This window comes from Phaenicophaeus curvirostris, chromosome 1 (assembly GCF_032191515.1).
Source record: "Phaenicophaeus curvirostris isolate KB17595 chromosome 1, BPBGC_Pcur_1.0, whole genome shotgun sequence".
NCBI lineage: Eukaryota > Metazoa > Chordata > Aves > Cuculiformes > Cuculidae > Phaenicophaeus > Phaenicophaeus curvirostris.
Genome location: NC_091392.1, coordinates 81,553,355 through 81,578,440, shown reverse-complemented (window position 1 = coordinate 81,578,440; position 25,086 = coordinate 81,553,355). Strand labels below are relative to the sequence as shown.

Below are 25,086 nucleotides of genomic sequence, written 5' to 3'. Positions count from 1 at the left end.
TAAAGTAAGAGTTACTTTTCATCTAAATCATCATATTTTCTTTAAAGTTAGTCAGTGTCCCTTGGATAGCATGTTTTCTTTCAAGCAGTGTTTTTCTGGACTCTATTCATTCTTCAGAAACTATAATGTCTTGCTTGAAGTATGATCTGTGCTGGAGAGGTATGTCTTCTGTAATCACTTGTGTTTGCAGTCTGTCCCTGTCTCAAATGCAAGGTCAAACAGAGCTGGAGATAGTGATACAAGATTACTGTTACAAAAAGGGGAGTATTTCTATTTAAGCTAAAGTAGAGTTAAGTTTATTCTAATAACTGCATTTTTTGACAGAATGTTCTTCTGACAACATGTTTTCTTTCAAGCAGTGTGTTTTCCAGACACTGCTCATTCTTTGGAGACAATAACATCTTGTGTTCAGTGTGATTTGTGCTGAACAGATGTCTATCCTTCTGTAATCACCTGTTTGCAGTGTTTCTGTATCTCAAATGTAGACTCAGGCAGAGAGCTGGCTCCAAAGCTCCGAACTAGCAAGAGTTTTGACTGTTGTGAACTTAATAATAACATTAAAATAAGTCCTTGGAAAGTAATAGAATACACCTGAAAGATTTCTGGGAGAATTTATACTTACATGTGTAAGCAGGAAATATATTCTGTAGCCTGCTCTGGTCTGGCTGGAAATGATTGATGGAGATCACTCCTGCCTGTTGCCCAGGCCTGACTGACTAAAGGATGCTTGCTTTCTAAGCCTCCAAAATGAGTCTTAGAGACTTTATTCACCATAATTTTCAGTATCAACCTGTCTTTCTCTGCTTTTTTCCCATGAGGTCCTGCAGGGAGCTGGCAGTCCGCTCGTGTCCCTGTGCCTGTGGCTGGCTCAGGGCAGGAAGGAAAGCTTCAGGTCTCCCCGTTGCAGGTGGTGCAGCAATTGCCCTCCTAGTCAGGTCTGCTCAGGTGGGTTGTACCCATGGGAGTAGCTGCTGTGGGGCAAAAAGCCACGGTGAGCCCTGTTGGGTGGCCAGAAATGGGTGAGATGTGCCTGTGTGAGGCCACGTGAGGTTCTGTGCTTGCATGCAGGCAAGACATTGGGGCTGGGGTAGTGGTTGCAGGGCCTGGTGAGCAGGGGGGAAGGTGTGCTGCTGGGTAGGCTGTGGCCGGAGGGAAGGTTGTATGACCCTTGGTAGCTTTAAGGTATGGAGAGAAAGAGTGGGGTTAGTGAAGAAAGCAGGGGGCCAGTATGGAGCGTTGCTGTTCCAGGAATGTTGGGTGACTGCTGCAGCACTGCAGAATTTCATTAGTTTTGGCAAAGGTTGAGCTTGCAGAAGTTCAGCCGTATGACTGGATTTACAGTGAGGGTGGGCGGTAGCATAGACTGGTGTGCTCACTTCTCCTAACACTAGCTGTCTGAATTTTATAACACCTGAGAAAGAAGAAACCAAACTTTGTAGATGAGCATAAAATTGTGGTGGTGGTTGCTTGTTGTTTTGTTTGTTTTTTAAATCCCAATCCTATTTATGTTATTAAGTTATGTTATTAAATTATACTGTGTTATTAAATCCACATTTCAAAGTCAAAGGGTGGGAATAAGATGTACTTACAAATAATCTCTTGTGATCTTTGTGTGTGTACTAGAGACCTTCTGGTGTTAATCTCCATTTCTGTAGGAAGAGAGGAGGAGCTGTGCAAATTTTGTGCTTACGTGCTGAAGTTTTCCCTGCTTCTTACTTGCCTTCCTCCCTGAAACCTCTGCCACTGTGTTTGACACAGGAGCAGGTACTCTGCAGAATAGCTAACTTCTGTGGGCACGAGTGGGTGGGAAAGAGAAACACTATAGCTGCCCTTCCAGAAGGACAATGATGTAGTGTTAGCTTGCATCCTGTAGGATGTGACCTAATGGTTCTGAGAGCAACTTTGGCAATAAATTCACTGTTCAACCAGAAGACACAACCCAATGCATGTTTGGTAGTTAAAGTTGTGATATTTAGTGACAATTCTCTTGTAATTACCTGATTGTTCAGTCCATGTGGAAGCAAAATAATTTAAAAATATGAGTTCTAGTAGTCTGAAATTAAGAAGCAAATAAGATGAGGAAAATAATGCCCCAACTACAAGACTGTGGTGTGGAATTTAGTAGACTTGAATTCAGCTGTGTGCTTGACTTAAGACTTTTGAATGCTTTTGAGTGGATGACCTGATTTCTTTATGCTTCCATTATTAGCCTACAAAAGGAAGAAAATAGTTTTATTAGCAGGAAACTTGTGAATATAAATACTAAAGTACTTTTTAGGGCCTTTACTGACAGGAATGGAATGGTATAGGTACCCAAAACATAAGAGTGGTGATATGGAGTTGCAGACTTCTGTGATGTTCTCGTAGTTTCTGACTGGTTTAATGATTTTTGGAGCTCTAGTCTTTTGAACAGGCTTGCATTGATACGTTTAACTGTTGTGTTTAGTAGAATGTTCTTTTGTACAGTTTCTGTTTGTAACAATCAAGCATTTAGATCTAAGGAGTGACAGTAGTCTTTCTTTTGGCATGGAGACGTGAATACTGACTCTTTGTTTTGACTTAAGAAATAGTGCCGGTCTTCCTTGTCTGAGGGCTGGGCTGTTGCACTCTTCACTTCTGCTTCCTCTTGTATTTCTGCAGAATACTTGGTGCTGGGACAGGTGGCAGCAGCAAATTGTCAACATTCTTGTCTTAACCAACAAAACATAGGAAAGAGAAGGTTTTGGAATATCCACAGGGTAGTTCTGAGCAACTGTCAAGGCCTGTATATAATAGAAGGTATTTTTTTGCCTGAAAGCTCCCGAACAGGCTCCTTGCTAATTTTGTAAATTAATATTTAAAGATTAGGGAAAAGGTTATGGAAGGAAAATATTTTCTGTTTTTTTCCGTTTCAGAAATACATTTTGAATACTCATAGCTGCTATTTATATCTGTATGTGAAGCTTGGACATACCGCTGGGGAGAAGACTGGGATTTTTTTAGACAGTTTTAAGCACTGCTCTGGAACCACTACCTGAAATCCCTCTTGACTATTTTCTTAATCTTAGCTAAGTACTCCCTGCCCTCCTCACTGATTTGAGAATTTATTTTTCTGTGTAGAAGGATGATTTTAATTAAAATTCCTCTGTAGCACGCACACTCAAGTTGCAGTGCTTTATAAGTCCTGAAGTGCAAGAGTTGCATTTACATTTTCTCTGAAGAGAATCCTGCTTTACCAAACGGCCTTTAAGTCATTCCTTGTTTGTTTGGAATAACTTTTTCTGCTTTGGTTAGGATTTTCTTCTCTGCTCTAGGGGAAGAGTTGTTATGGGCAGAAACATATGGTTCGAGCACATTCATGTTGTTGTTTAGTGTGCAAGAGAGAGATTTGGCAGTCTGTCTCTTTGCTGATATATAAAAATCCACCTCTACTTCCACGTTCACAGTGAGGACAGGCACTTCCTTGCATACATCACATTTGCTCTATTAGGACAGGCAAGAGTTACATCTCTGTATATTACTGGAAGTATCTAAAGTACCTATGCTTTTCTTTTTTTGTTTTCCTTTCAATGAAATATTAAGAGAAAAGCTGTCACAGCACCCCAGTATGTTTGTGATGCATTTTCTCCTTAAAACTACTGTTCTGCTGTATAACTCTTAACAAGAGCAGAAACTTTTCCAGGGTCAGAATGACTTTAAGGTGTCCTTTTAACAGCAAAGTCACAAGAAGTTGCATAAAAGTTCTTGTAGCTTTTTTCATTTCTCCTTTTTACTAATTTCAAATAATTGAATGTTGTACAGTAGCACATGTCTTGCGCTGACCACTGAATTCTGTATTTTGAAGTTAGGTTAGAAAATGACCAGTTCCCTGTGATAATCCAACACTTGGGCATAGGCTATGTGTTTGATTATAAATACAAAGAGAACTGCAGTTGGATTGAGAGATTTCCTATTTTAGAATAATTTTCAGCGTTTAAAAATACAGCTAATGTTTCTATATGGCATCTTCACTCTGTAGGCTTTTGTGTATTTGGGACAGGGCCTGGCTGGGCACTCCTTTACCCGAGCTTTATCCTTCACATAGCTCTTGTGATGTTTAAAACTTGTGCCTGGATGGATTTACCATGTGTACTGTGATACATCTGTCACTGAATTTTCTTTGGCATGCATGCCTGTGATGAAGCTGCAGGAGCTGCCCTACCTCTTGTAAGTGGAGGGTTCAGGTCCCATGAATACCTTTTCTTAGATTTTAAAAACAAAACCAAATTCCAGACATTTTTTCTGGCTATATAAGCTCCATTCTTTTCTTTATGACTGAGGACCAGGTCTGCTTGTGGTCCTTGCTCTGACCCTTTGGTGTATTGTCCTCCTCAGTATTACTCCACTGTAAAATGTAGCTTAGGGTTGTTGGTTTTTTTCCACTTCCTACCGATAATTCTCACTGATGCTACGGTGTTGTTTTTCTGTAGTTGAAGATTATGTAAGTGTGTTCATCTTGATAATCTGTGAGGTTGTAGAATAAAATAAATATTTCCTGAAGATCTGATAGCAGATGTTGTAGTGATTTAATGATATTTGTGTACATGGCTTTGTTTATGGATGCGTGACCTCTTATGATGAAGCGTGGGTAGAATTTCTAATTGTGAATATGTTTAGACATTTGAGGAGGCAGCAGAACATAGGTAATACTGTATCGTCCACTGATGTTTGATCAAGAAATTTTTAAGTTCTCCTTTAGGATGAGTTTTATCTGTGAACTTACTTGGTTTAATATTGGTTTCCATTTCATCCCACTTCGTTGTGTTCATAGCATAAGGGGTGTTTCTCAGTCTTAAGCCTCAGATTCTAACTTCCCTGTTCGATCTTGAGTACACAGTAAGTCTGTTTTAAGGTTCAAGAAAGCTGTGTATGAATTTCCCTTTTTTTGAGTCTAATCGAAAGTATGGGATGAGCAAATTTACTGAGCTTTCTGTAGTAATGCCATTGATGTGGCTTCTTTTCACCAGCATTTAGTATTGAAATTGTATTTATGATGTGTTGCCCTCATCTTTATGAACATAAAATTAGGGGAGAGACTGTGTGAATAGCTGTAGCTTGGAAACATTGTATGTATCTGTGTGACAGCTCAACTACAGATGTGCATGTTGGTCCTGGGAGTTTAGTGAAGCTACAGGGTGCAGCTGTATCATCTCTGTCATCCATTCGTATAGTACTTGTCTGTGTGCTTATGGTTTTTGGAGTGTTATTTTCCTAGGTCTTGATACTCTTAAGAAGTGGCTTTGAGTAATTCTCTGCTAAAGTAGACAGCATTGACTTAGTCCCTTGGCTTTGATCCACACACCTCACAATGATGGTAGCGCAGCTGTAGGTGTTCTTCATGACTCTCTGGTGATCTTTGTGGCAGACTGTTTTATAATGGAGCTTCTGATATCTCCGTCTTTTGAAATGTCTAGTGCTAGACATCTGAACTGTGTTTGTTAAGTAAATGGATTCCTAATTCTTAAATAACATGCAGTGCCATGTCAGCTGTATGCGTTGAGGAGACTTTTAGTTAGTTTGCTTTTTTGATTCAGAGGAGCTGTTGGAAAGATGTAGGCATGCTAAGGCAACACAACTCCCTCACAGCCTCCTTTCTGAAAAGGATGGTGGGATAATGGTGTGCCAATATTTTGCTTTTTCTACTTTTAAGACCTTGTATACATCTTCAGATTTATAATGAGTATAACTGTGGTAATGTGGTGCTTTTTGATAGCGATACTTTTTTTTTTGTTGTTCACTAACAATTTATTTCTTTCAGAGAAATGGCAGAAGAAAGTATATTCCGGAATCTCCTGGAAATCCTGAAGAGCGCCTTAAGTGAAATTGAGCAGACCTACAAGAACTCCTATGAATTGGCGGATCTAGACACCTGCCTGCTGCTCGTAACAGAGTGTTTCAGATGTCTGAGGAATGCCTGTGTTGAGTGTGCCAAGAATCAACATGTCATGAGGTACAGTTATGATCCATTTTAATCCATACAAAAATATAACATTCTGATGTCTGTGTGGTTTTATATAGAGGTTCTTATTTTACACTGCTGTGTTAGTTGAAATGAAGTATGCAAGGAACACAAATAGCTGTCCTATTTGTAAGGCAGAGTTTGGGGCGCTGCTGAATGATAGAACAAAGTGTTTGTGTCTTTAGTACGTGTTAATTATGCAAGCTATATAAGTGTTTTGGAAGTCTGACTGTAGAACTGTCCTTTTTTCTCTTCAGTTTGTTTATTTTTTTGTGACATAATGAATAATAAATGGTTTTAATTATCAGTTACAGGATTAGTATGTTTTTTTTAAGGTGCACGCAGATCTGTCTGGCACTCATGGCAAAGTATATCCTGTAGAATTATGCTCATCAACCCTAATGCGTATACAGGTAGACTGGTATTAATGATAATGAAGAGGTCAGTCTGGCTCCTTAAGTTATTTAGCCTTTCTTTTTTTTTTTTTTTTGTCTGCTTCTGTTGCAACAGTGGGGGGGCGCTTGGGATAGAATCAGATACAGTTATTGTAAATCAGTAGTCTACCTGCTGTTTTTTAGAAAAAAACGAACTAAAACAATGACAAACATCCTCCCATGCCAAGAATTCAAAGCCAGCTGAACAAAACCCAATGCCCCAAAACTCAAGAGTTTGTTTAGACCATAAGGAGTCGTTGTGGAGTACAATATTAAAATTTGGTTTCTTGGGACTTATCAAATTTGGTTTATTAAACTAAATATAATTTTGATATGGGACAAAGTCATAGCTTCTGTGCTGGGGTAGAGTTTTACTAGTGCCACAAAAGTTGCAGGGCTTTTCATGGAAGACATTAGTTTTAGAAAAAGGTAAATTTAAGTTAAGGCTCTTAGCTTTTCATGTCTGTCAATGCTAGCACCCGTCACATTGTGGGTCAAGGAACTGATCCGATAAAAAATGTGTATGTTTGTTTATAAATTTTTGCTGGGTGGATGTTCAGCCAGACTGGGTTCCTTATTGTAACTTGCTGTAGCTCCATAGTTACTCCTGTTAAGAAAACAAGGGGAACAGAATTGCGTGGCTGGGAGATGGTAGGGTTGCCCTTTTCAGCAGCATGACAAATACAACCTGGTTAAAAGTAAACTTTCTAATGGAATTCAGATATCCAGCCTCCTTCTGAACAAAAATGTGCCCTGCACTGGTTAAACCTGTGCTGCATACTTGTCCTCACTAGGCAGTTAGCATAGGAGGCTGGGTATTAATAATTGTTCTGTTCCTTTAGACTGCAGGGAGGGGACGGCCTGTGTGTATAGAAAGTTCTGACCATGTTTGTAACAGTGAAGGACTCAGTGAGTCACTCATCGGATACTGTTCTGGCTTTGTAGCAGCTTAACAAATTAGGTTCATTTTAATATTGCACTAGGTGCATTGAGCCAACTGTATACTAGCCATATGTTTGTGTTGATTTTAAATGGCTGCAAATGCATAACTTCTTTAGGAACTAAACGTCCTGAATGATCAAAAGGTATGAATGGAAAGAAAGTTATGTGCCTTTGATATTGAAGTGTGCAACACTCAGATATTCCAAACTACAAATTGTTAGATCAAAATCAAAATTGTTTTTTTTTTCTAGGAAAGAATGCAAAGATTGTGAACACATGGATTGTGTAACAGTTTTTAAACTTTTGGGGACTATGAGGCTTTGTTCCTTCCAGGGCCAGTTTTTCGTTGTGAGCTGTGAAGAAATTTGGAGTCTGAAGGAGAGTGGGAAATGTTTTGGTTTTAATAGATTGTATGTATATCAGTGTGCATATGTGTGTTATATATTTATAAATATATCTTTGGCTTCTATTCTGCGTTAGAACCTATTGGGAAAGAGCATATGTTTGTCTACCAAACATCTGCAGAAGATAATCATTCAGCATTCATATGTGATGATACAGTATTTTTTATGTAACTCGTGCATGCGTGTGGAGGTTTGGTACAGTTAATATTACTGTGTTCTGAAGTTTCAGACACTCTTGTCTTGTCCAATCTCTTCTCAAAAAGCTTGACTGCTAAATTACAAAGAAGTTAAAAGCTGAAAAGTCATCTGTTTATGCTCCGTTCTTTTACTTCTGTTTTTTACTCCTGTTGCCTGTGCATCCTGTTACATATGTTGTCTACCTTCAGTACTGCTGATCTTTGGCTGTAAAACTATTTTAGTGGTTTTGATTCCAAATGGCTTCATTTCACTGGTTTATCTTCACTACCACTATATTTTTCTGTGTCTCAAATTGTTCAGGCTCTGGTTGGATGGGGCTTTAAGTTACCTGGTCTGGTGGAAGATGTCCCCAGCCGTGGCAGGGAAGTTGGACTGGATGATCTTTGCAGGTCTCTTCTGAGCCAGCTGTTCTGAGATTCTACCTATGATTCCTTCTTACTGGAGAAACAATAAATGATTATTTGAGCTTCCTTGCTTCCCTCTGAGTTTTGCGTGTTTCCCTTTGAACTGGCCCTGTTGTTTGTTTGATGGCCATGACTAGTCACTATGTTGGTATTTAAAATTGACACTTCCCCAAAAACCTTAAACTTCAAAAAAAGCCGAGTTTTCACACAAAAAAAGCTGATTAAATTAGAGGAGTAACCTGGTAATTTGTAGCATTTGATTTAGAATAACAGCAAAAAGAGAGGAAAGTGTACTTAGCTCTGAAGGTAAAGTGTCCATTTGCGTCTCATGATAGTAGTATGGCTACTGACTGACAGACACAGTTAAGTAGGATAAAGTGCTTTTTATTTCAGGGTTTCTGACGATGTCAAATACTTGCTCTTAACTTTACTGAGAAGCCTTTTCACTTTATTTGAGTCTATTTTATATCAAGTGATTTTTTTTTTTCCTCAATTAGGAACTTGGGTCTCATCTCCACATCTGTCCATTTGATCAAATTGCTACATGGAATACAAATCAAAGAAGAATTAGTATTGACTGGTAAGGCTGTCAATTTTGTTAAATATATAGCCTATGCTATACTTTTTTACATGGTAAGTCTTGTGGTCGTATGATGTCGCTTTACTAATGCATTTTTTTCATAACTAAGCTTAACTGCTTCTTGAATTGCATTTAAGAGCCTTCTCTTATGCTGCTTGAAAAAAATCTTGACTCAAAGTCTAGTTCAATTGTATTTTCTCTCAACAATTTCCTGTAAATTTTTAAAGGTAAAATAAGATGAAATTTCTTTAAAACTAACCCGAACATTTGAATTGGAAAAAGGTAAAGTTCCTGTAATGCCTCTATTCAAAATATGTTCTGCTGGTTTGCTGTCTTTTTATTCAATCTGCAAACACAGTGAAATGAAGAAATACTACTTTTTTTATTCTGATGACACTTGAAATAATTTATCTGATTCCAGGAAACAAATTTTGGCTGTGATTTGTTTAAAATGTTTTTTTAATTTCCATTTCTGTGCTATGTTTGCTGGCCAGTCAGGGTAGTATCTCCCAAGAATTATGTACTGATTTGTGTTCACATGTCTGTAATGGATGAGTTTTTTCTTCCCTCTTCATGCAATGAATAGAAAATCTGACTATAGTGTCCTTCCTCCTTAATGGCACTTGTTGCTACCAATTTCTACCAAACTCATTTCACTGACTATTGTAGCATTTCCAGTAATTCTCCTCACAATCTGTGTTTCCCTGTGTGTGCATATGGAGACTGATACAGGGTGTGGGACCCTAGTCTTGAGCATCTGTGGTTGCAGAGAGTAGGAAACATTTGGTTTCTCTTGCTACTTTTCTTTCTTTTCACTCCCTTTACTTGGATGAGGTTTTTACTGGGTTCCTGTTGCTGGTTTTCTGTAATTTTGTGAAAGCAAGTGAAACTACTGTCATACAGTAACTTACCCTCAAATACCTTTATGAAGCTGGGGAAACAAGTCCAGGATACCGTTTTTCCTTTTACTGCTGTATTTGGCTCAAAATGAAACCTTTCAGGCATGAGATGGTATTATGCTTAAGCCAGTTTTGCTCCTTTACGTGTAGCTGCAATCTTTCTCCTAGGGAAGGATCAGCGACCATCCACAGACCTTCAGTGTGGGAAGACCAGAACTAAGCCCTGTGTGTGGCAAAAACCAAAAAGGGCTTGCTCCATGGCCATAAAGAGGAGGAACTGATGGCACACAGGAGTGACTTCCAAGCTGTGGCACAGGGTTGAACAGACAGGAGTAGGTAAAGGTGTGGAGAGCAAGAATTATCCTGCCCTACAGTTGTGAACCCCTTCATAGACCAGTAAGAGAAAAGGCAAAGCAATGGGAATGAAAATGCTGGTTTTGTCCAGCCTGACATTGTCCCTGTTAGGGTCCTTGATAGCACTAGACTTGAAAGGCTGGCTTGGAGAAGGTGGGCTTCCCACCTTCAGCTTATTCAAGGCATCAGGAATTGCTGTGTGAGAATACCAACTTTCAGCTGGGCCTCTCAACATCTGTGGGACAGCGAGCAGGATGTACCCCTTGCTGGTTACGTGCGTGGCCTGAAGTTTCCCCTGAGGGGCTGCTGACCCTGTCTTGATGGGTTATCGCGTGTATGTGTGCTGTTCTGCTCCTGGGATCTGAAGAAGCAGCAGTAAATGTTATTTAATAAAGAAAGGGGGAGGTGGAACCCAATAATTTGGTTAAGTGTTTCAGACTCCTTTTCCTAGTTAGAGGAAAAACATTTTATCAACATTGAAAATGAAGGGGAGCATTGACCAGAAAGTTTTTAACAGTATTTCAATAAAAAGTGTTTTGTAACTGTTACTCTACCTTGCTGTTCAACAAATGACTTTGAGTTATAACTAAAATCTGATGTATTGACCCAGGACAGATGGTTTGTTTGATATTGTATGTAGTATTGATCTCATCAGGAAATGCCTGTGATGAGTATTGCTGCGGTATTCAATTTACGTTAGTAAAACAAAAAAACAGTAGACAAGCCAGTGTTGCTGATCTGTTGCTGACTGATACGATAGACTTTGTCCTAAGTAAGAATTAAGCTAGTGCCTAGAGCACCACCTCCTTCTAAAGCGTGCACCTCAGAAGTTAAGTGTTATATTCAACTGTAGATCATTTACTCGTATTTTCAAAAGTGAGGAAAATTGGTCTTGGGTAGAAATTAGTTACGGTGCTTATAAACTATATTTCTGCTTTATGTTTCTCCTCTTGTTATTCATATCAGAAATTGGGTCACAAGGCTAGAGTGGCGTGTGTATTTCCTTCTAGCAGATAATTAGGTGTTAAGTGGAATATTTCAAGTTGTTAATTTGGATGTGTGTCCTGTTTCATCCTTTTAATGACTGCTAGGATTTGATGATCCCTCTTGGTGCCTGTTTATATTATTAAGGTATTTAAAATACCTTCATGTTGCTTCCATAGCAATGGAATACAAGGATAAAGAGGTAGTGCTGTATTGCACAGTGAACAACGCTAATGTTTCAGTTCATAACCCTGTCAAAAATTTCCAGACCAAATTAGGCTAAATAAACTTGGAGTTCCAACATTATTATGTATATGAAGAAGAGAGATTGAAAATTCTTTATGCAGACTTATTTTAACCTGATCTGTGGTATGTTTCCTCTCTTTTACCTATTCATAACTGTTAAAACTGGTAAGTGTCTGAATGGTATGTTAATTTCTGTAGGAAAGTTCAGTGCAGTACAATTTGTAACGGATAAAACCAGAAGTAAAATAAAGTATATGTTCTTTGGCCACTGCTGTGACCAGTGTGGTGATTATAAAGGAGTGGATGAACTGTGTCTTCTAGCATTATATTAGTGATCAAAGCAGCAAAAAAGGAGATGCTGTGCGAAGTGGTGTGATTAAAAAATGTTGCTGAAACTCATTCAATTAAATCCAGATTTCTTTGCATCATCTCTGCTAGGAGCAGTACTTTTTTAATAGTTTATCTCATTGAAACAGCTCTACTACAAATTTCCAGTGTATCTCTTTTATTAATGCTATAAAAAGTTAGATAAATTCCTGTATGCTTGTAATGTACTTGTCCCAGCTCGCTGTGGAAAAAGCTGTTGTTTTGAATATGTGATATGCTACTAAGGCAGTGGGCCAGAAAACCTAAAGGAAAGTTCTCATGCCTGTCCTGGATTAGCTCTTTAAGGCTTCAGATAGGTTTAAAGGTAACTAGTTCATACATATGGCATATAAAGATTGTCCAACCCCTCCTGCAAGCCATCTATCCCTGTAATAGTAATCTTTCCTTTTAATACATAAACATTTTTAGGCCTTTCCTGTATGGCGTTGATACAGATAGCTGTTTGTCCCTACTTTTCCTCCCTTCTTACTTTCCAGGTTAGTTTTACTTGCATTCCCTAGCCTAGTTTCTCTTCCTGTAATTGCTTATAATACATAGTAGTAATTTTTCTTGAGCAATTTATATTTCATAGTACTTGGAGAAGGGATCCTACTCTAAGGAGTTTCACATAGAAAACCAACAGACAGATGAGTGCAGGAGGTTGATGGCAATGATGCCTAACTAGTGTTTAACAATTTGTAGCCATTCTGGGTAGCATCAAGAATGATCTGGGTCACGTAAGTCACACATACTTGTAAAGGTGCTTTCTTTTCTTACTACTCCAACAGTCCTCCCTCTTTCATTCTGCAAGAGATTAAACTTCCCAGTCAAGTAGAGAAAAATTCAAGTGCTGTACTTCTTGAAGAGTTTCTGGGCTTTGCCTCGGTGTTCTTAAAACTGTACGTGCTGAAAGTCTAGGAAGTGGGTGATTGTGTGAGGAAGTACTTAAACATTTAGATTATGGAAGTTGGATATTCCTGATGGGAAGACACAGAAGATGACAAATGTTGTGCTGCTCTCTGCAGTTCAGAATTTATTTGAATAGGGGTTGAAGGTGCAGGAACTGTACCTACTTGCACAAAAATTCTGCATGCAAGAAGGACCATTATTTCTTTGTTAACTGATTTGAGACCACAGTCTTCCAGGAAATCACTAGTAAGATACTCAAATTTTTACTTCGAGTCTTAGGGAAAAAATTAAGTCTCTGAAGAATATAGATTTAATGGATTTTGTAGAGTACCCTCTCCAGATCCCTCTTCTTTTAGCTATTTTTTTAATTTGAAAACCTAAAAGCCTCATCATAGTAAACTTTTTTTTTTTCTGCTGTGGGTACAAAGACAAAGAATGCTTGCCAGAGGAGCAGGCTTATTAAGTTGCCAGATGAACTATAACTGAACTTAAAGCAGACCCAGATCTCTTAAGAGCTAGGAAGTAGTTCAGTATGTTAGGGATTAAAGCCGATATAGGAAAATATCCTTGTCGGAAGCCCAAGTAGAAAATCTCCTTCACTTCATAGCACGTGTCTTGGTTTGGTTGTGGGGATGGTTTTATATTTTCCTTTTTCCTATGGCAAATCTTAAGCTTTCCAGCAGAATCGAGCAGACCTTTGGGAAGGTATGTTGAGGTTTGTCAAGATGATGCATGTTTAGATTCCAGATTGTGAGATCTGGACTTAGGATTCATCTCTGAAATCTGGGAAAAAAAAAACCAGATAGCTTTGTTTCTCCTTAACAAATTGCAGTGAGGGTACGCCTGTTTTAAAGTAAGCCTATGTTCATTAGACTGTGCACCGTTTGATCCTTTTCTTGATTTCTACCCCCACTCTACCCTGGACAGAAGAAGCTTTGATCTTTTTGTTTGTAAATAGATCTTCTCAAACCTTTCACCGCTTCAGAATATTGCAGGTGCTGAAGAATGTGCTTTGAATTCCAACGTAATTGCTTAAAAATTATTTATCTGCCAAAATACTTTTCTCTCCTCTGGGATGAAAAAGCATTGAATGCCTGATAGCTGCCCTGTGTGGGACAATTTGTTGTGCAAGTTCTCTGAATGAGTTGATTGTCCTCTCTGAGCAGAACTGAGTGTAACTGCACTGCATCAGCTGTAGAGCAATACTGTGCTGTTTTGTCTGCGTGAGAGGAGTGTTCTGAGCATTGTGCCAGCATTCCTCAGTTCAAGGCTGCTGGTGATACTTGAACTAGCTTTCAACAAGGTAGCATGAATATTCTTATTGTTATGCTGTACTGATGCTATGTCTCATAAGTTTTTAGGGATTTTAACCAACCAGGGTAACCTGCATTAGCATGCATCAATGGCAGAGTATTATCATCAGATGTTAATGGCATGGGTACTCCTGGAGATCTCACTCAAAATCAGCATCCAGGTACAGTAGCTGCAAGGCAAGAACAAAGGTTTAGGTTGTTCATTCCGTGCTATTAATGTCCAGAAACTTTACATTATAGTGTTAAGCGTGAATCTTTGAACCATCTTTAGATATGGTCTTTATTATAGTAACTTGAACTTTTTCTTGTAGGCTGTTAAGCAACATGAATATCATATGTCTAACACCTGTTTACACCTCCCTTCTTGAGGGAGGATATGTGGGAAAAATATGGAATATCTTGTTTTAAACATTTTTAAAATACTCCAAATGCCATGTGCTTACAAGGGAGCTATAAAGAAATGTTTCTTCCTTTGAGCAGAAGAAAGTCTGTGATGCTGTTCAGGTAAAGATGACCACAGTGAATCTGAAACTTCCTCAGTGCCTTTTTTTGTTTTAAATTTCCTCTGCCTACCAGGAGCAGCATTAATAACTACAGCTTTAGACAGTTATCTTGAAGTATTCAAACTGATCTGGACCTGATCATCATGTATTTTCTTTTGATTATGACAAAACAGTTGCTCTTGACCTATTGCTGCCTTATGAGTTGATCATGGCCTAGGAGGAAAGTGTGTTGCTAAGTATTTTTTCATCTGTCGCTGTGCAAGAGAAGTTCTCTGTAGAAAAAATGCAATAAGTAACCTTGGAGTTCAGGACTCGGTAAATTGAAAACAACATCGCATCGATCGTTCAGAGAGATTAAAAAAAAAAAGGCATAAAGGTGTGTGATTTAAAAATAAGAGGTAAGGAACCTAGGTTATATATAGCTTCCAGAGATATTATTTCTTGCAAAAGCCAGATGGGATGGAAGCATTTCATCTTTGATGGAATAACACGATACTTTCTCTTGAAGTCTGTGGGAGGAGGGCATCACACGACTGATCAAAGAAAGAGGATACTTGATTTCTTTGTAAACTCGTTAAGGTGAAGGCACGCTGTGCTAAAAAGCCACTGAATCATAAGCTGCAGGTGTTCATGTAGTACTAGAAAATCATTTCAGGGATCTCTCATAATGAAAAGAATTGGGGAAGAGGAGATAAGAAATTACCCAGAGCTGCATTGGGTAGCTTGTCCCTTCTAAAAAGTTGTTAATTCAAAGTAATTTTTCAAGGGTTTACAGAAAAGATGTTTAATCAAATAGTTTTGTTTTCCTGAAGAATCTAGATAAAGCATGGAGCTTTGAGTTATGTTTCCAAAAGTATTCCTGAAAACAAAAATGAATGAATACCAGTTAAGTCATTCAAGTGATTTCTACTTCTTCAGGAGAGGCTAGGAGACAAACTTTTCAGTTCTGTCCTCACTCAGTGGAACAAAACACAAGATATTTTGTTCAACCTGTTCCTAGTTCTGCACTCAACCGTTTGCAAATTGGAATTGCACTGCAAAACTGAAACTTGCTACTTTTAAGGGAATGGAAAAGCAGAGAAAAGTCATGTTCTCAAACCTGCTAAACACTGATTTGACTTTCCATTATTTTTTTAAAAATAGGCAGCTATGTGTCTTAACCATTTCTTGATTCTTGTCAATATTTATTTATCTATTTATTTTCTTCCACTAGAAAGCAATGGCAAGAGCAGCACTGTTACTTTAGGTCCTATTGGAAAGAATATATCTTGGCAATACGAAAATGAGCTATAAGTAAATACTTATACCTTTTCAGAATACGTCCAAGTGGTACCTTTCCAGAACCAATTAGCTAGAAAATTGTGGCATTTGGGGCTTACATACTGGCATAGGGATCTTACTGTACGTGGCCTATTTTTGATATTTTCTTTTGTTCTGTACCTTAGCATTTGGAATGACTGCTCAGCAGTGTATTTTAAATTAACAGGAAAGGAAAACAGAGTGGTCAACTATGGAACTTAATTTTTCTTTAATGGATGCCAATATTGACCAAAGGGGCCTGTATCTTGCCTTTTGTGCTTCTTTTTAAATTCCTGTTCAGTATCTTCTGTATTTCTCTTCTATTCTTCTAAAAATTTGTGTTCTAATTTCACTGCTTTTTGTTGTTCTTTAATCATGTGACTGAACAGTTTTATTTCTAAATTGTTGCACATTGTTTATGTGTGAAAAATAAATATCTTAAAATATGCCTGGAAAGTGTGATGGAACAGTAGATTTTTACTAGTCAGACATCATTGCAGAGCGAATATCCAGAGTGCATCCAATGTATTTGGGAAACCATTGCTAAGTTTTACTGCCTATAAACGGGGGTCTTTTTTGTTATCTGAAGAAGTGTCTGCCCACAGGCTTGGTTATTTGGATTTGGTTATAATGTGACTTCAGTTGGAGAAGACGAAACTTCTAAATTGTATGCTGGAGACTCTCAAACACAACGGCTTACATTTAAACTAAGAGAACTAAGGAAGGAAAGTTAATCCTTCCTCTCTTCCCACATCAGTGTCCTCTATATTTATCACCGGAGGAGGAGGCAAACTTGTTTTGTTGGGATTTGATTTTGTTTTGCTTTTAGTTGTTGTTGGTTTGGTTTTGTGGTTTTCTGTGAGCTGATACTGTAAATTATCACACTGCAGATTTGTTTTGCGAATTGTACGTTACATGCTGATGTATGTGGAATGAGAGAGAGAGTAATAGGTTATAAAGCGTAAAGCATTTTACTTATCATACAGAGTCAAAACATCATGAACTGTTAATAGCTGACATTTGTCAGTTTCAGTTCATATTCATATTAGCATTTCTTTCAAGGGAGAAGAATTGTGAGAGAGTGACTCGTGAATGGATGCACGGTCCATGGGGTTAATTCCCAAAAAGCTGCCTGAAAGAAGCATGTCTCTATTGCTTGGAAGAAGGGAAAATTTAAAAATCTTCCCTTTCATTTTTTTTTTTTTATTTGAGGTTTTCTTTTTCTTACTGTTAGCATAATTAACCTACTTATGTTTTACAGCTTAAATAATCCAGACGCTAATTTAAACAGACCTTTTTTAGTCATATAAAAAAAGGACCACCTTGATCTTAAGAGCTGCCGGTTTCCATATGTGATCTTTGCTTTGTCTGTCTAGGCTTTTGGTATGAAGGATTGGTGCCAGTACTTTGCTGCCACTGTTAAAGTAAAAACTATAATTACATTGTCAAAATAATATTTATAGTATTTTCAGGGAATAATTGTGGGAGGGTGACGAATATATTATACTCATCAAACTTTTATGTAAACATAAGCATGAGTTTTTTATTTGAGTTATTGGTGTTGTTTTTGGCCTTTGTGTTTTTCCAATCTGTAAAAATAATATTGGGATTTTCATGGTCTTTGTAGCATTTGCAGAGTGTATGCCCTAACAATCAGTTGATATACTATCTGGTAGAAGTAAACTACTATTTGCACTTGTATTGGGATTTTGGTTTCATGTTTCCATAGCTTAAGAAAATCCTGTCATTTTTTTTGAGTTCTGCTATGCTCTCCTTATTATAGGTCAGAGCATTTTACTACTTTACCAAACAGGAAAGTTTTAAGTAATTGATGTGTTCTCTTAGTACCACTTGGGGTTGTTTGGGGTTTTTTTGTTTGTTTGTGTTTAATTTCTTAGTTGGTTTTTTGGGTTTGTTTTTTTTTTTTTATTTAAAAGTGAGTCTGAGTGTTCTTGAAAGGTGACTGTGAGCATTTCCCAGAAACATCTATGAAGCAAGTACTAGGTTTTCTAACAATAGACAGTTGCCCTTTTGCTAGGTAATGGCATAGACAGGAATTAAGTGTTCTTGCTCCTGGGTGATGTGAAGTTACCAGGTATAATACTTAAGTACTGCCCTGTACTGTGGTTTTACCTTTACAAATGCTCTGTCTGTGCTGCATTTGGTGAATATTCCCACAACTTTTTAATGAACTGTTTTCATAACGCCTATGGCAAGGATTACGGCCCTGCAAGCTTCACCCTTTTTAAATACGTCAACCAGTCTCTTGATAAGAATGTTCTCTCAGTCCTCATAGTTTGGTCCAGAATCCATTGCAGGCCATGGAAAGACTCTGATTTGGGTGGGGTTTATTCCAGGTCTTTGTTCTCTGACCTTTTTTCAGAAACTGCAAAATAGGGAGTCAGCTTTTACACCTTTCAGCTGTCCACAGAAGGAGAAGAGTTAAACCTGGACTAAGGCACGTCAAACCTGTGAATTGCCCCGAGTTCACGAACAGTGTAGTATTGCCCCTGTCTACAGTGGTTAACTCTTGGCCCAGGTACTGAGACTCCCACACTTTGAGTCTTGTGCAGTGCGTACAGGCACAGCTAGCTTTGCACTGCTCCCATTCTCCTGAAGGGGTGGGTTTTTCCTAACTGTGCCCTGCATGGCTAGTACAGTAAACTATATTTATGTAATACAGCAGTAGCTGTTTTTTTGAGTAAAAGCTGGTGTTAACTGTTGTTTTCAGCCCAACACGATGTGTTCATGCTTATGGCTTGGCTGTAACTTCTGTTATTAATATGGAAACTTTACACGTGCCTTAATTTCTTTTTCTCATGTCATAATACCCAGAATGGAATGAGGTTTGAGGAGAGCAAGTTCAGATCAATTGAAGAAGGGCAGCTTTAGGACCAGGGATGCTATATAAATGCAACGTGTTCTTATGTTAATGGGAAGGGAAAGGGGAGAGGGGAATAGTAGTGTGGCTTCCAACTTCGGGATAAAAGCTTAAGAAGGGTCTGCGTCATTGTTACTAGACTCTTTATAGCTCAGGCAATGTAGGTTCCTGTGTCCAAATACAGTAAGCTCCAGCTTTTTCTGTTTACCTCGTTAGTCCTGTGGAAGATTTTTACACTCCCCTGCTGTTTAAAAACCTTTCCTATCTCTGGTCAAGACACGCTACCAAGTTTGAATTCAGTGCTTCTTGGTAGTTTGGGTTTTTTCCTCCTACCTTGGGCTTCATTCTCTACTTGAGTCCCATTGCTTCTGCAGTGACTGACTTCTTTAAGCTGTGCTAAGCTGAATTAACTTATTTACCATCAACTGTGACTATAAAAATGTATTACTGCAGCGGCTTGTTGAGGTACAGTTTGAACTATAGGCTGGACCCTGCCTAGTGAGGTTTGCCTGTCTGATACTATTGATACGGATGGCATTGGAAGCAGACTTTGGAATAGTGAAAGAAAAGGTGATGCTTTCCAACATTTTGGTGTTTGTTGCACTGTTGATCAAACTGTCCTTTCCATAATACTCATGAAATTTTTTTTGATTGCTGTACTGGGAGACAGAGGCTGTGACTGTCTCAGAGTAATGTAAATCGTTCTGTCTCTTCTAGGAAGAGACTAACCTGAGCTAATATCCTTTAAATTGTAGCAGTTAGTAGATCCATGTGCTGCCTTGCAGAGTTCCCTTGTCTAGTTTCTGATACTGCTTTTAGGCAGCATGTATAGCCGGGTTTGGGTTTTTTTCTTGCTCCTGCAATTTAGAGTCTTTCTAGTACAGCCTGCCAAGATGTTGCTGATTTATGACACATGCATAGTGGTTTTATAATGTGGACTGATATCCACTTGAAGCACAAAGGAAATGGGAGTTTGCTGATGTCAATTTAATTAGAATGGTTTCTGGTAATTAGAATGGTTTCTGGTTACTTTGGTTGAGGCTTGAAATGAACAGTAATGCCTGTATTTCTGTGGACCTTTAAATACAGTGTTCTGTAAGCCCTTTCCTTCCTTCCTTCCTTGCTCTTTACTGTCTCCTACTCTACCAGCAAATAATGTCAACAAGAGTCATATGAAGCAGGTTTGTAATCTACGTAAATATATCTGAATCAAAACTTGCAGAAATATCTGTAGATTTAGCTGGTTGCCTTAAGTTCACTGTAAAGGTGTAGGGGAAAAACAAATTCTCTATTATGTATGGAAGAATTGTTGCCTGCCTCTTTCTTTTGATGTAAAGGCTGTGGTGTTTTTACTTTGCTCTGACATTGTGTGCTGAATTGGCAGCTGCAACAGGCAGCTTTGGTGTGAGTAGGACCATAGTAATTCTGATCATCTTACCTTGCAGCAGCTGCTTGGGTGGCTGTTTCTGGCTTCTCTCTACATCAAAGGCAGGAAGAGGAACCAGTCTTTGTCTGAAAACCTGCTGCGAGGCTTTGGCCAGAACAGGGCAGGTATCAATCAAGTTTGCCAGTTGTTTATTGTCTGTAATAGATCCTGTGGTTATTGGCAACGATGGGCCTAGTGCAGGTCACGTGCATATTCCCTGTCTTATGGCTGTGATGGAGGACGAGAGATAAAGGGTAAATGTAAAGATTACACTATGTTCTTCTAGGATATGACCACATCTGGGCTGGTTTTGTTTTCCCCAGCAAGGGCATCAGGTTTGTAAGACCAAAGTGGCAAGAATGTGGCAAACAAACCTTTTAATGCAGAAAGTATTTGAAATTTAATGTACGGACTAGAAGCATTAGCTCTTTTCATGTGTACGAAAATGCCTCTATTTAAGAGTCTGCCATGGAGACCCAAGAGTCTGCCATGGAGACCCAAGAGTCTGCCATGGAGACCCAAGAGTCTGCCGTGGAGACCCAAGAGTTTTTCCTGCAGGAAGTGAAATTGGAAGGAATGGAAAGGAACTGGAGGAAAATCCAGGAAAGAGAATGTGGGGCATTGGCTTGTCTTCAGGTAAACTGTCACCTGTTTGGATCAAAGTTGAAGCAGTTATATTTATGTAAAAGTTCACTATGGCGTTCTTCCAACCTTTTGGTTATCATTGCCATGACACAATTTCCAGACTCTTCAGTTAAATGAACATTATTCTAATGGAAAAGGAGGGAGCTATGTGTAACTGTGGCTTTCTGGACACAAGCTACAAGACTTCTTTTTCCGTTCTGCAGTTTCGATTTTGCTAGCAGGTTTGGGCTGGAAGAGTGCCTGTCCTTTGCACTTCAATGACAATTTTAGGGAATATTGCCAGTGTAGAAGGGAAAAGTTACAAGATTTGAACCAGGAGGCATCAAGGTGTTTCCCTTTCTTCCATCTTCTGGACATGTATCACGTGATATGGAGGGGACTGTTATAAACAACGAGAAGAGGCAACCTACCTTTGTAGGTATATAAAAAAATAAATAAAAAAAAATGTTAGTGCCCAAGAAGATGGATGTTAAAACTGTTGCTTTATATTAATTTGTATATGCAAGTAAAAATACTAAATGTAAGTTTATTTGTTGATCGCTGTCTATTGCAAAAAAACCCATGATCTGTTATTAGCCAGATACAGAATATAAACGGTCCAAGGGAAAAAAGAAAGGCTGATATCCTTTCTACAGACTTACAGAAAAAGATCATTTAGCTCTTCTTGGAAAAATATAAGCACTTCAGTGGAAATTTTGGCTTAAATGAAACAACATCCACAGTATGCCATCAAAAGTAATTGGAGAAATTTGGTCATAATCTTGGTTAGTATTTTACATGTTAATAGTTTTCTCTTTTTTAGGAGTTGGGGCATTTTTTTAGACCTGTACGAGGTATCATGTAGTAGTCTGTCATATGGCTAGATACCACGAATAACACATAGTGGGTGGCCAGTCCTTTTTGTTATTTTTCTTGGTTTCCTGGCATGGTTTAAGTCCACGTTGAGACTCCCCAGTACTTCAAACTTGCTGATTTTGCTAGAGCAGGGTCTTTAAAGAGACATTGTCTGTTAGATTTAGGCTCAAATTTTAGGTTGAGTCAAGAAAAGATTTTACATCCTAACACATGCAGGAAACTTATAAATGCAGTTCCCAAGTCTGCAAGCACTTACACATGTTTTACTTCACATAGGAGAGTAATCTCGGGCATGTGTTTTTGCTGCTTGTGGGGGTATAACAGAAGTCCCATTTATTATGCCTTTAGACTTTAATAGATAATTTATTAAAGAAATGAACACACTTATAATGTTTGCTTTCAAAAAATTAAACCATGCAATTAAAATACCAGAAGATAAAGAGAATGGTTCTATTACCATACTTGATAGGCTACACTTGATAATGCTGTATGAATCGGAATCACTATAAAACTGATCTCGTGTCAGGCAGTGGGCTGTCAAACTGACTCTTTTCCTAGCAAAATGTAGAAATAATTTTCTTTTGACTCTACCATTATGAGATCTTTTAGAACTTAATTTACATCAGACACTAACTTGATGAATGTTCTGATGATTTCTTCTTGTTCCCTCCTAATTCACTTGTAACTCCATATTATAAATAGCATGGGGGGGATTTTTCTTGCCTTTGAGTCAAATTCTCCTTTCTAGTAAGAACAAAGGGTTGATATTTTGCCTAGATATGTGTCTTCCAAGGATAGAATGGTTGTCCAGTCACGCCACATGATGTTCTGTTAATATTAGAGTTGGCATTTCTGAAGGGAATGAAAAAAAAATTAAGAGTTTTACTTTCTTTTGGAGGTGGAGGAGATGAGGAGTGGGAACAGAAACTTATTAAACATAACATTCTTGGTATTCCACAGATGGTAAAAACAAGTTACTAGTCACCACTTCAGCAAGTGCAGTATTATCAAGGAGGAAATATAGTTGGTAGCTAGACGTTCATTTTATTTACAGAAATAAAATGCTAAGCACTATTTTAATAAGTTTAAATGACAGAGCCCATATATGTATTGTACATTCAATTGAGTAGTCTAGACAGACTGTTTTCCAAGAAAAATACATTTTCATCAGTATTTGTGGTATGATTCATGGTGGTGAAGAGGCAAATAACTCTTTTTTTATGACTGGAAGTTGCTTTAACTTACAGCCACAAGGAAACAAGTCAATGACCGGATGATAGTGGTGGAAACTAACATTTTATAGTAATAGAGGTCTACACCTTATGCTGAGTTGAAGATTTTATTTTTCCAGGGATGGCGATATATCACAAAATATTCTGCCATTGTTTACAAACAACCAAAGGTGGTCTGTGTAATGGCTTGCAGTCCTTACTTTAGATTTGCCAAGTTTGCAGGCAACTTAAAAGGCGTGCAGACTGTGGGAGGCTGTGATTTGCTCTAAGTAGTTGTAAAACTTTGTGCATGTCCAGTGTAGAGGGAAAACACCAGCTGTATCTTTCATGCATAGTTGATAGTTACCAAAACATTAAAGAGAGAAATGCAACTTTGCTAGCCTTACAGTTTCAGTTTGACAAGTGATATTGTACAGCTTGACACACACTTTGATTGGATTTTTTTTTTTTTTTAAATATCACTATGTAACTCCAGCAATGGCAAAGGATTGTACTGGTAACTCTTTCTGCACTGTCTGCCCCACATAAAAAGAACGGAAATGTTTTCTTATGATTGTTGTAAGACTCTGCAGCTGAGGTGAAGGGTTTTCAAAGTGAGTGGTGAGCAAGTTCCTGGGCTCCTTTTCTTGAATAAAGATATATCTTAGTAGGAATTTGAAAGGTATGTCTGATTATCCACCAGAAAAACACTCAAATTCTTCAAGGAAGATGTAAAATTGAGTGTGAATAAAAGCATTTAAATAATGTACACTACAGCAAAATATATTGCTTAATAACATAATGGTTGTATGTAGCAATCTAATCTGGAAAGATACTGAGGGAGAAATTGCAGTTAACCTTGTTGACAGAGGCTTACTGGCAATTAACTCTTCTAACTTCAGCACTGGAACTTTTATACATTTTTTAAAAACATAACCTAACCATGCAGAACAGAAGGAAACAGTATTGTATTTTTAAGCCACAGCGCTTAAAATCTTTGCTCTAATAACTTTGGTGTTTTAGGTTTTCATCTAATACACAATATTATTCTGCCAATGGCACTGTGAAATTATGTGCTTTTGATGAGCATGATGCAGGTTCAGGCCTGTGAAAGGTTTTTGTGTGTCTTTCACACTATCTGGATACTACTACAATATATCTGTTAAATGAGAAGTGTCAATTAGAGCTTGCTTCAATTAGCATGTGATTATAAGAGACTGAAAGGAACAAATGGAGCTGTGATCTTGAAGGCACTGAACTGCTGGATTGCATTTAAGCCATCCTCATATAGGGCCATAAAGTAATATCAATGGACTCGGCTTTTGCATGGGTCGCATTGAGCAACTCTGAAAGATGAGCTTACAGGCAGACAGACATTTCGGTACCAAAATTCCTTAGGAGATGGGCCAGTGTTTCCCCTTGCGCACATTACCCTATTGTATAAAGAGGTTATTTTTGTAGAACCTAGAAAATTCTCCATAACATGTTGCAGGCTGGCAACATGTAATCCAAGTATTGGCATTTGCTAAAGAACACCCTGTTTCTACAGGAACCGTTGAAATCTCAAGTGGGGGGATGGAAATCTCTTCAGCTCTAAGGTCATTCTGTGTATCAGAAGTTCCATCTTAGTATATGTGATTTCACAGTGGTTAACCGTCAGGTTAAAAATAGTTTTGTTGACCACACACAGTGTAACATTTTTAAAATTAAAATTTAGCTGTGTGGATAGCTACTGAATTATTTGTTAAAGTAAGTGCTTATAGACACCAGCAGCTAGGGGGTGGACTTAAAATGTAATATAAATCAGTCCTGTGGAACAGACATATTTTTTGGTAATTATATTTCCCAAATACTAGCTAATGCAGCTGGAAAGAGTGACTGACAATTATTTTTAGCTACATAAATATCTAAGTTTTCAGGGAAAAGAAATAGTCTTGTCTTCTTTTTTTCCTTTTCCTTTTTTTTTTTTCTTCCCCTTTTGAGAAAGAACATGGCTTACTGAGTGGATGGCAAAATGGTTTCAGCTGGTATACTGTGCAATGAAGTCTGTCTTAATCAACTTATACATTTTCTTGCTGGAAGGACAATGATGTTGGAAAGTAAAAAAGCAGTATCTGTATTCTACAGATTTCTAACTATAGTTGAATCATATGTTGCAGCAGTCAAGTCTGTTAGAGGTAAAACAAAAATGAGAAATGTGGAACTTTTGAATACTGAGATTTCCATAGCTGGCAATGCACTGCTTCTCTTCTACAG

At 38.1% G+C, this 25,086-nt stretch overlaps 1 protein-coding gene across 3 annotated transcripts in view; it reads left to right on the top strand.

The window, feature by feature from the left end:
* ATXN10 (ataxin 10) overlaps positions 1–25,086 on the top strand; it is a 351,563-nt gene that overhangs the window by 1,838 nt on the left and 324,639 nt on the right. For 2 of the 3 annotated variants that reach the window (XM_069864404.1, XM_069864403.1), the window contains exons 2-3: positions 5,777–5,968; positions 8,857–8,939. In XM_069864404.1, the coding sequence (XP_069720505.1) occupies positions 5,777–5,968; positions 8,857–8,939 (275 nt within the window). Of the gene's footprint in view, positions 1–2,587; positions 2,779–5,776; positions 5,969–8,856; positions 8,940–25,086 lie in introns of those variants that run through there. The other variant, XM_069864405.1, reaches the window with a different exon arrangement.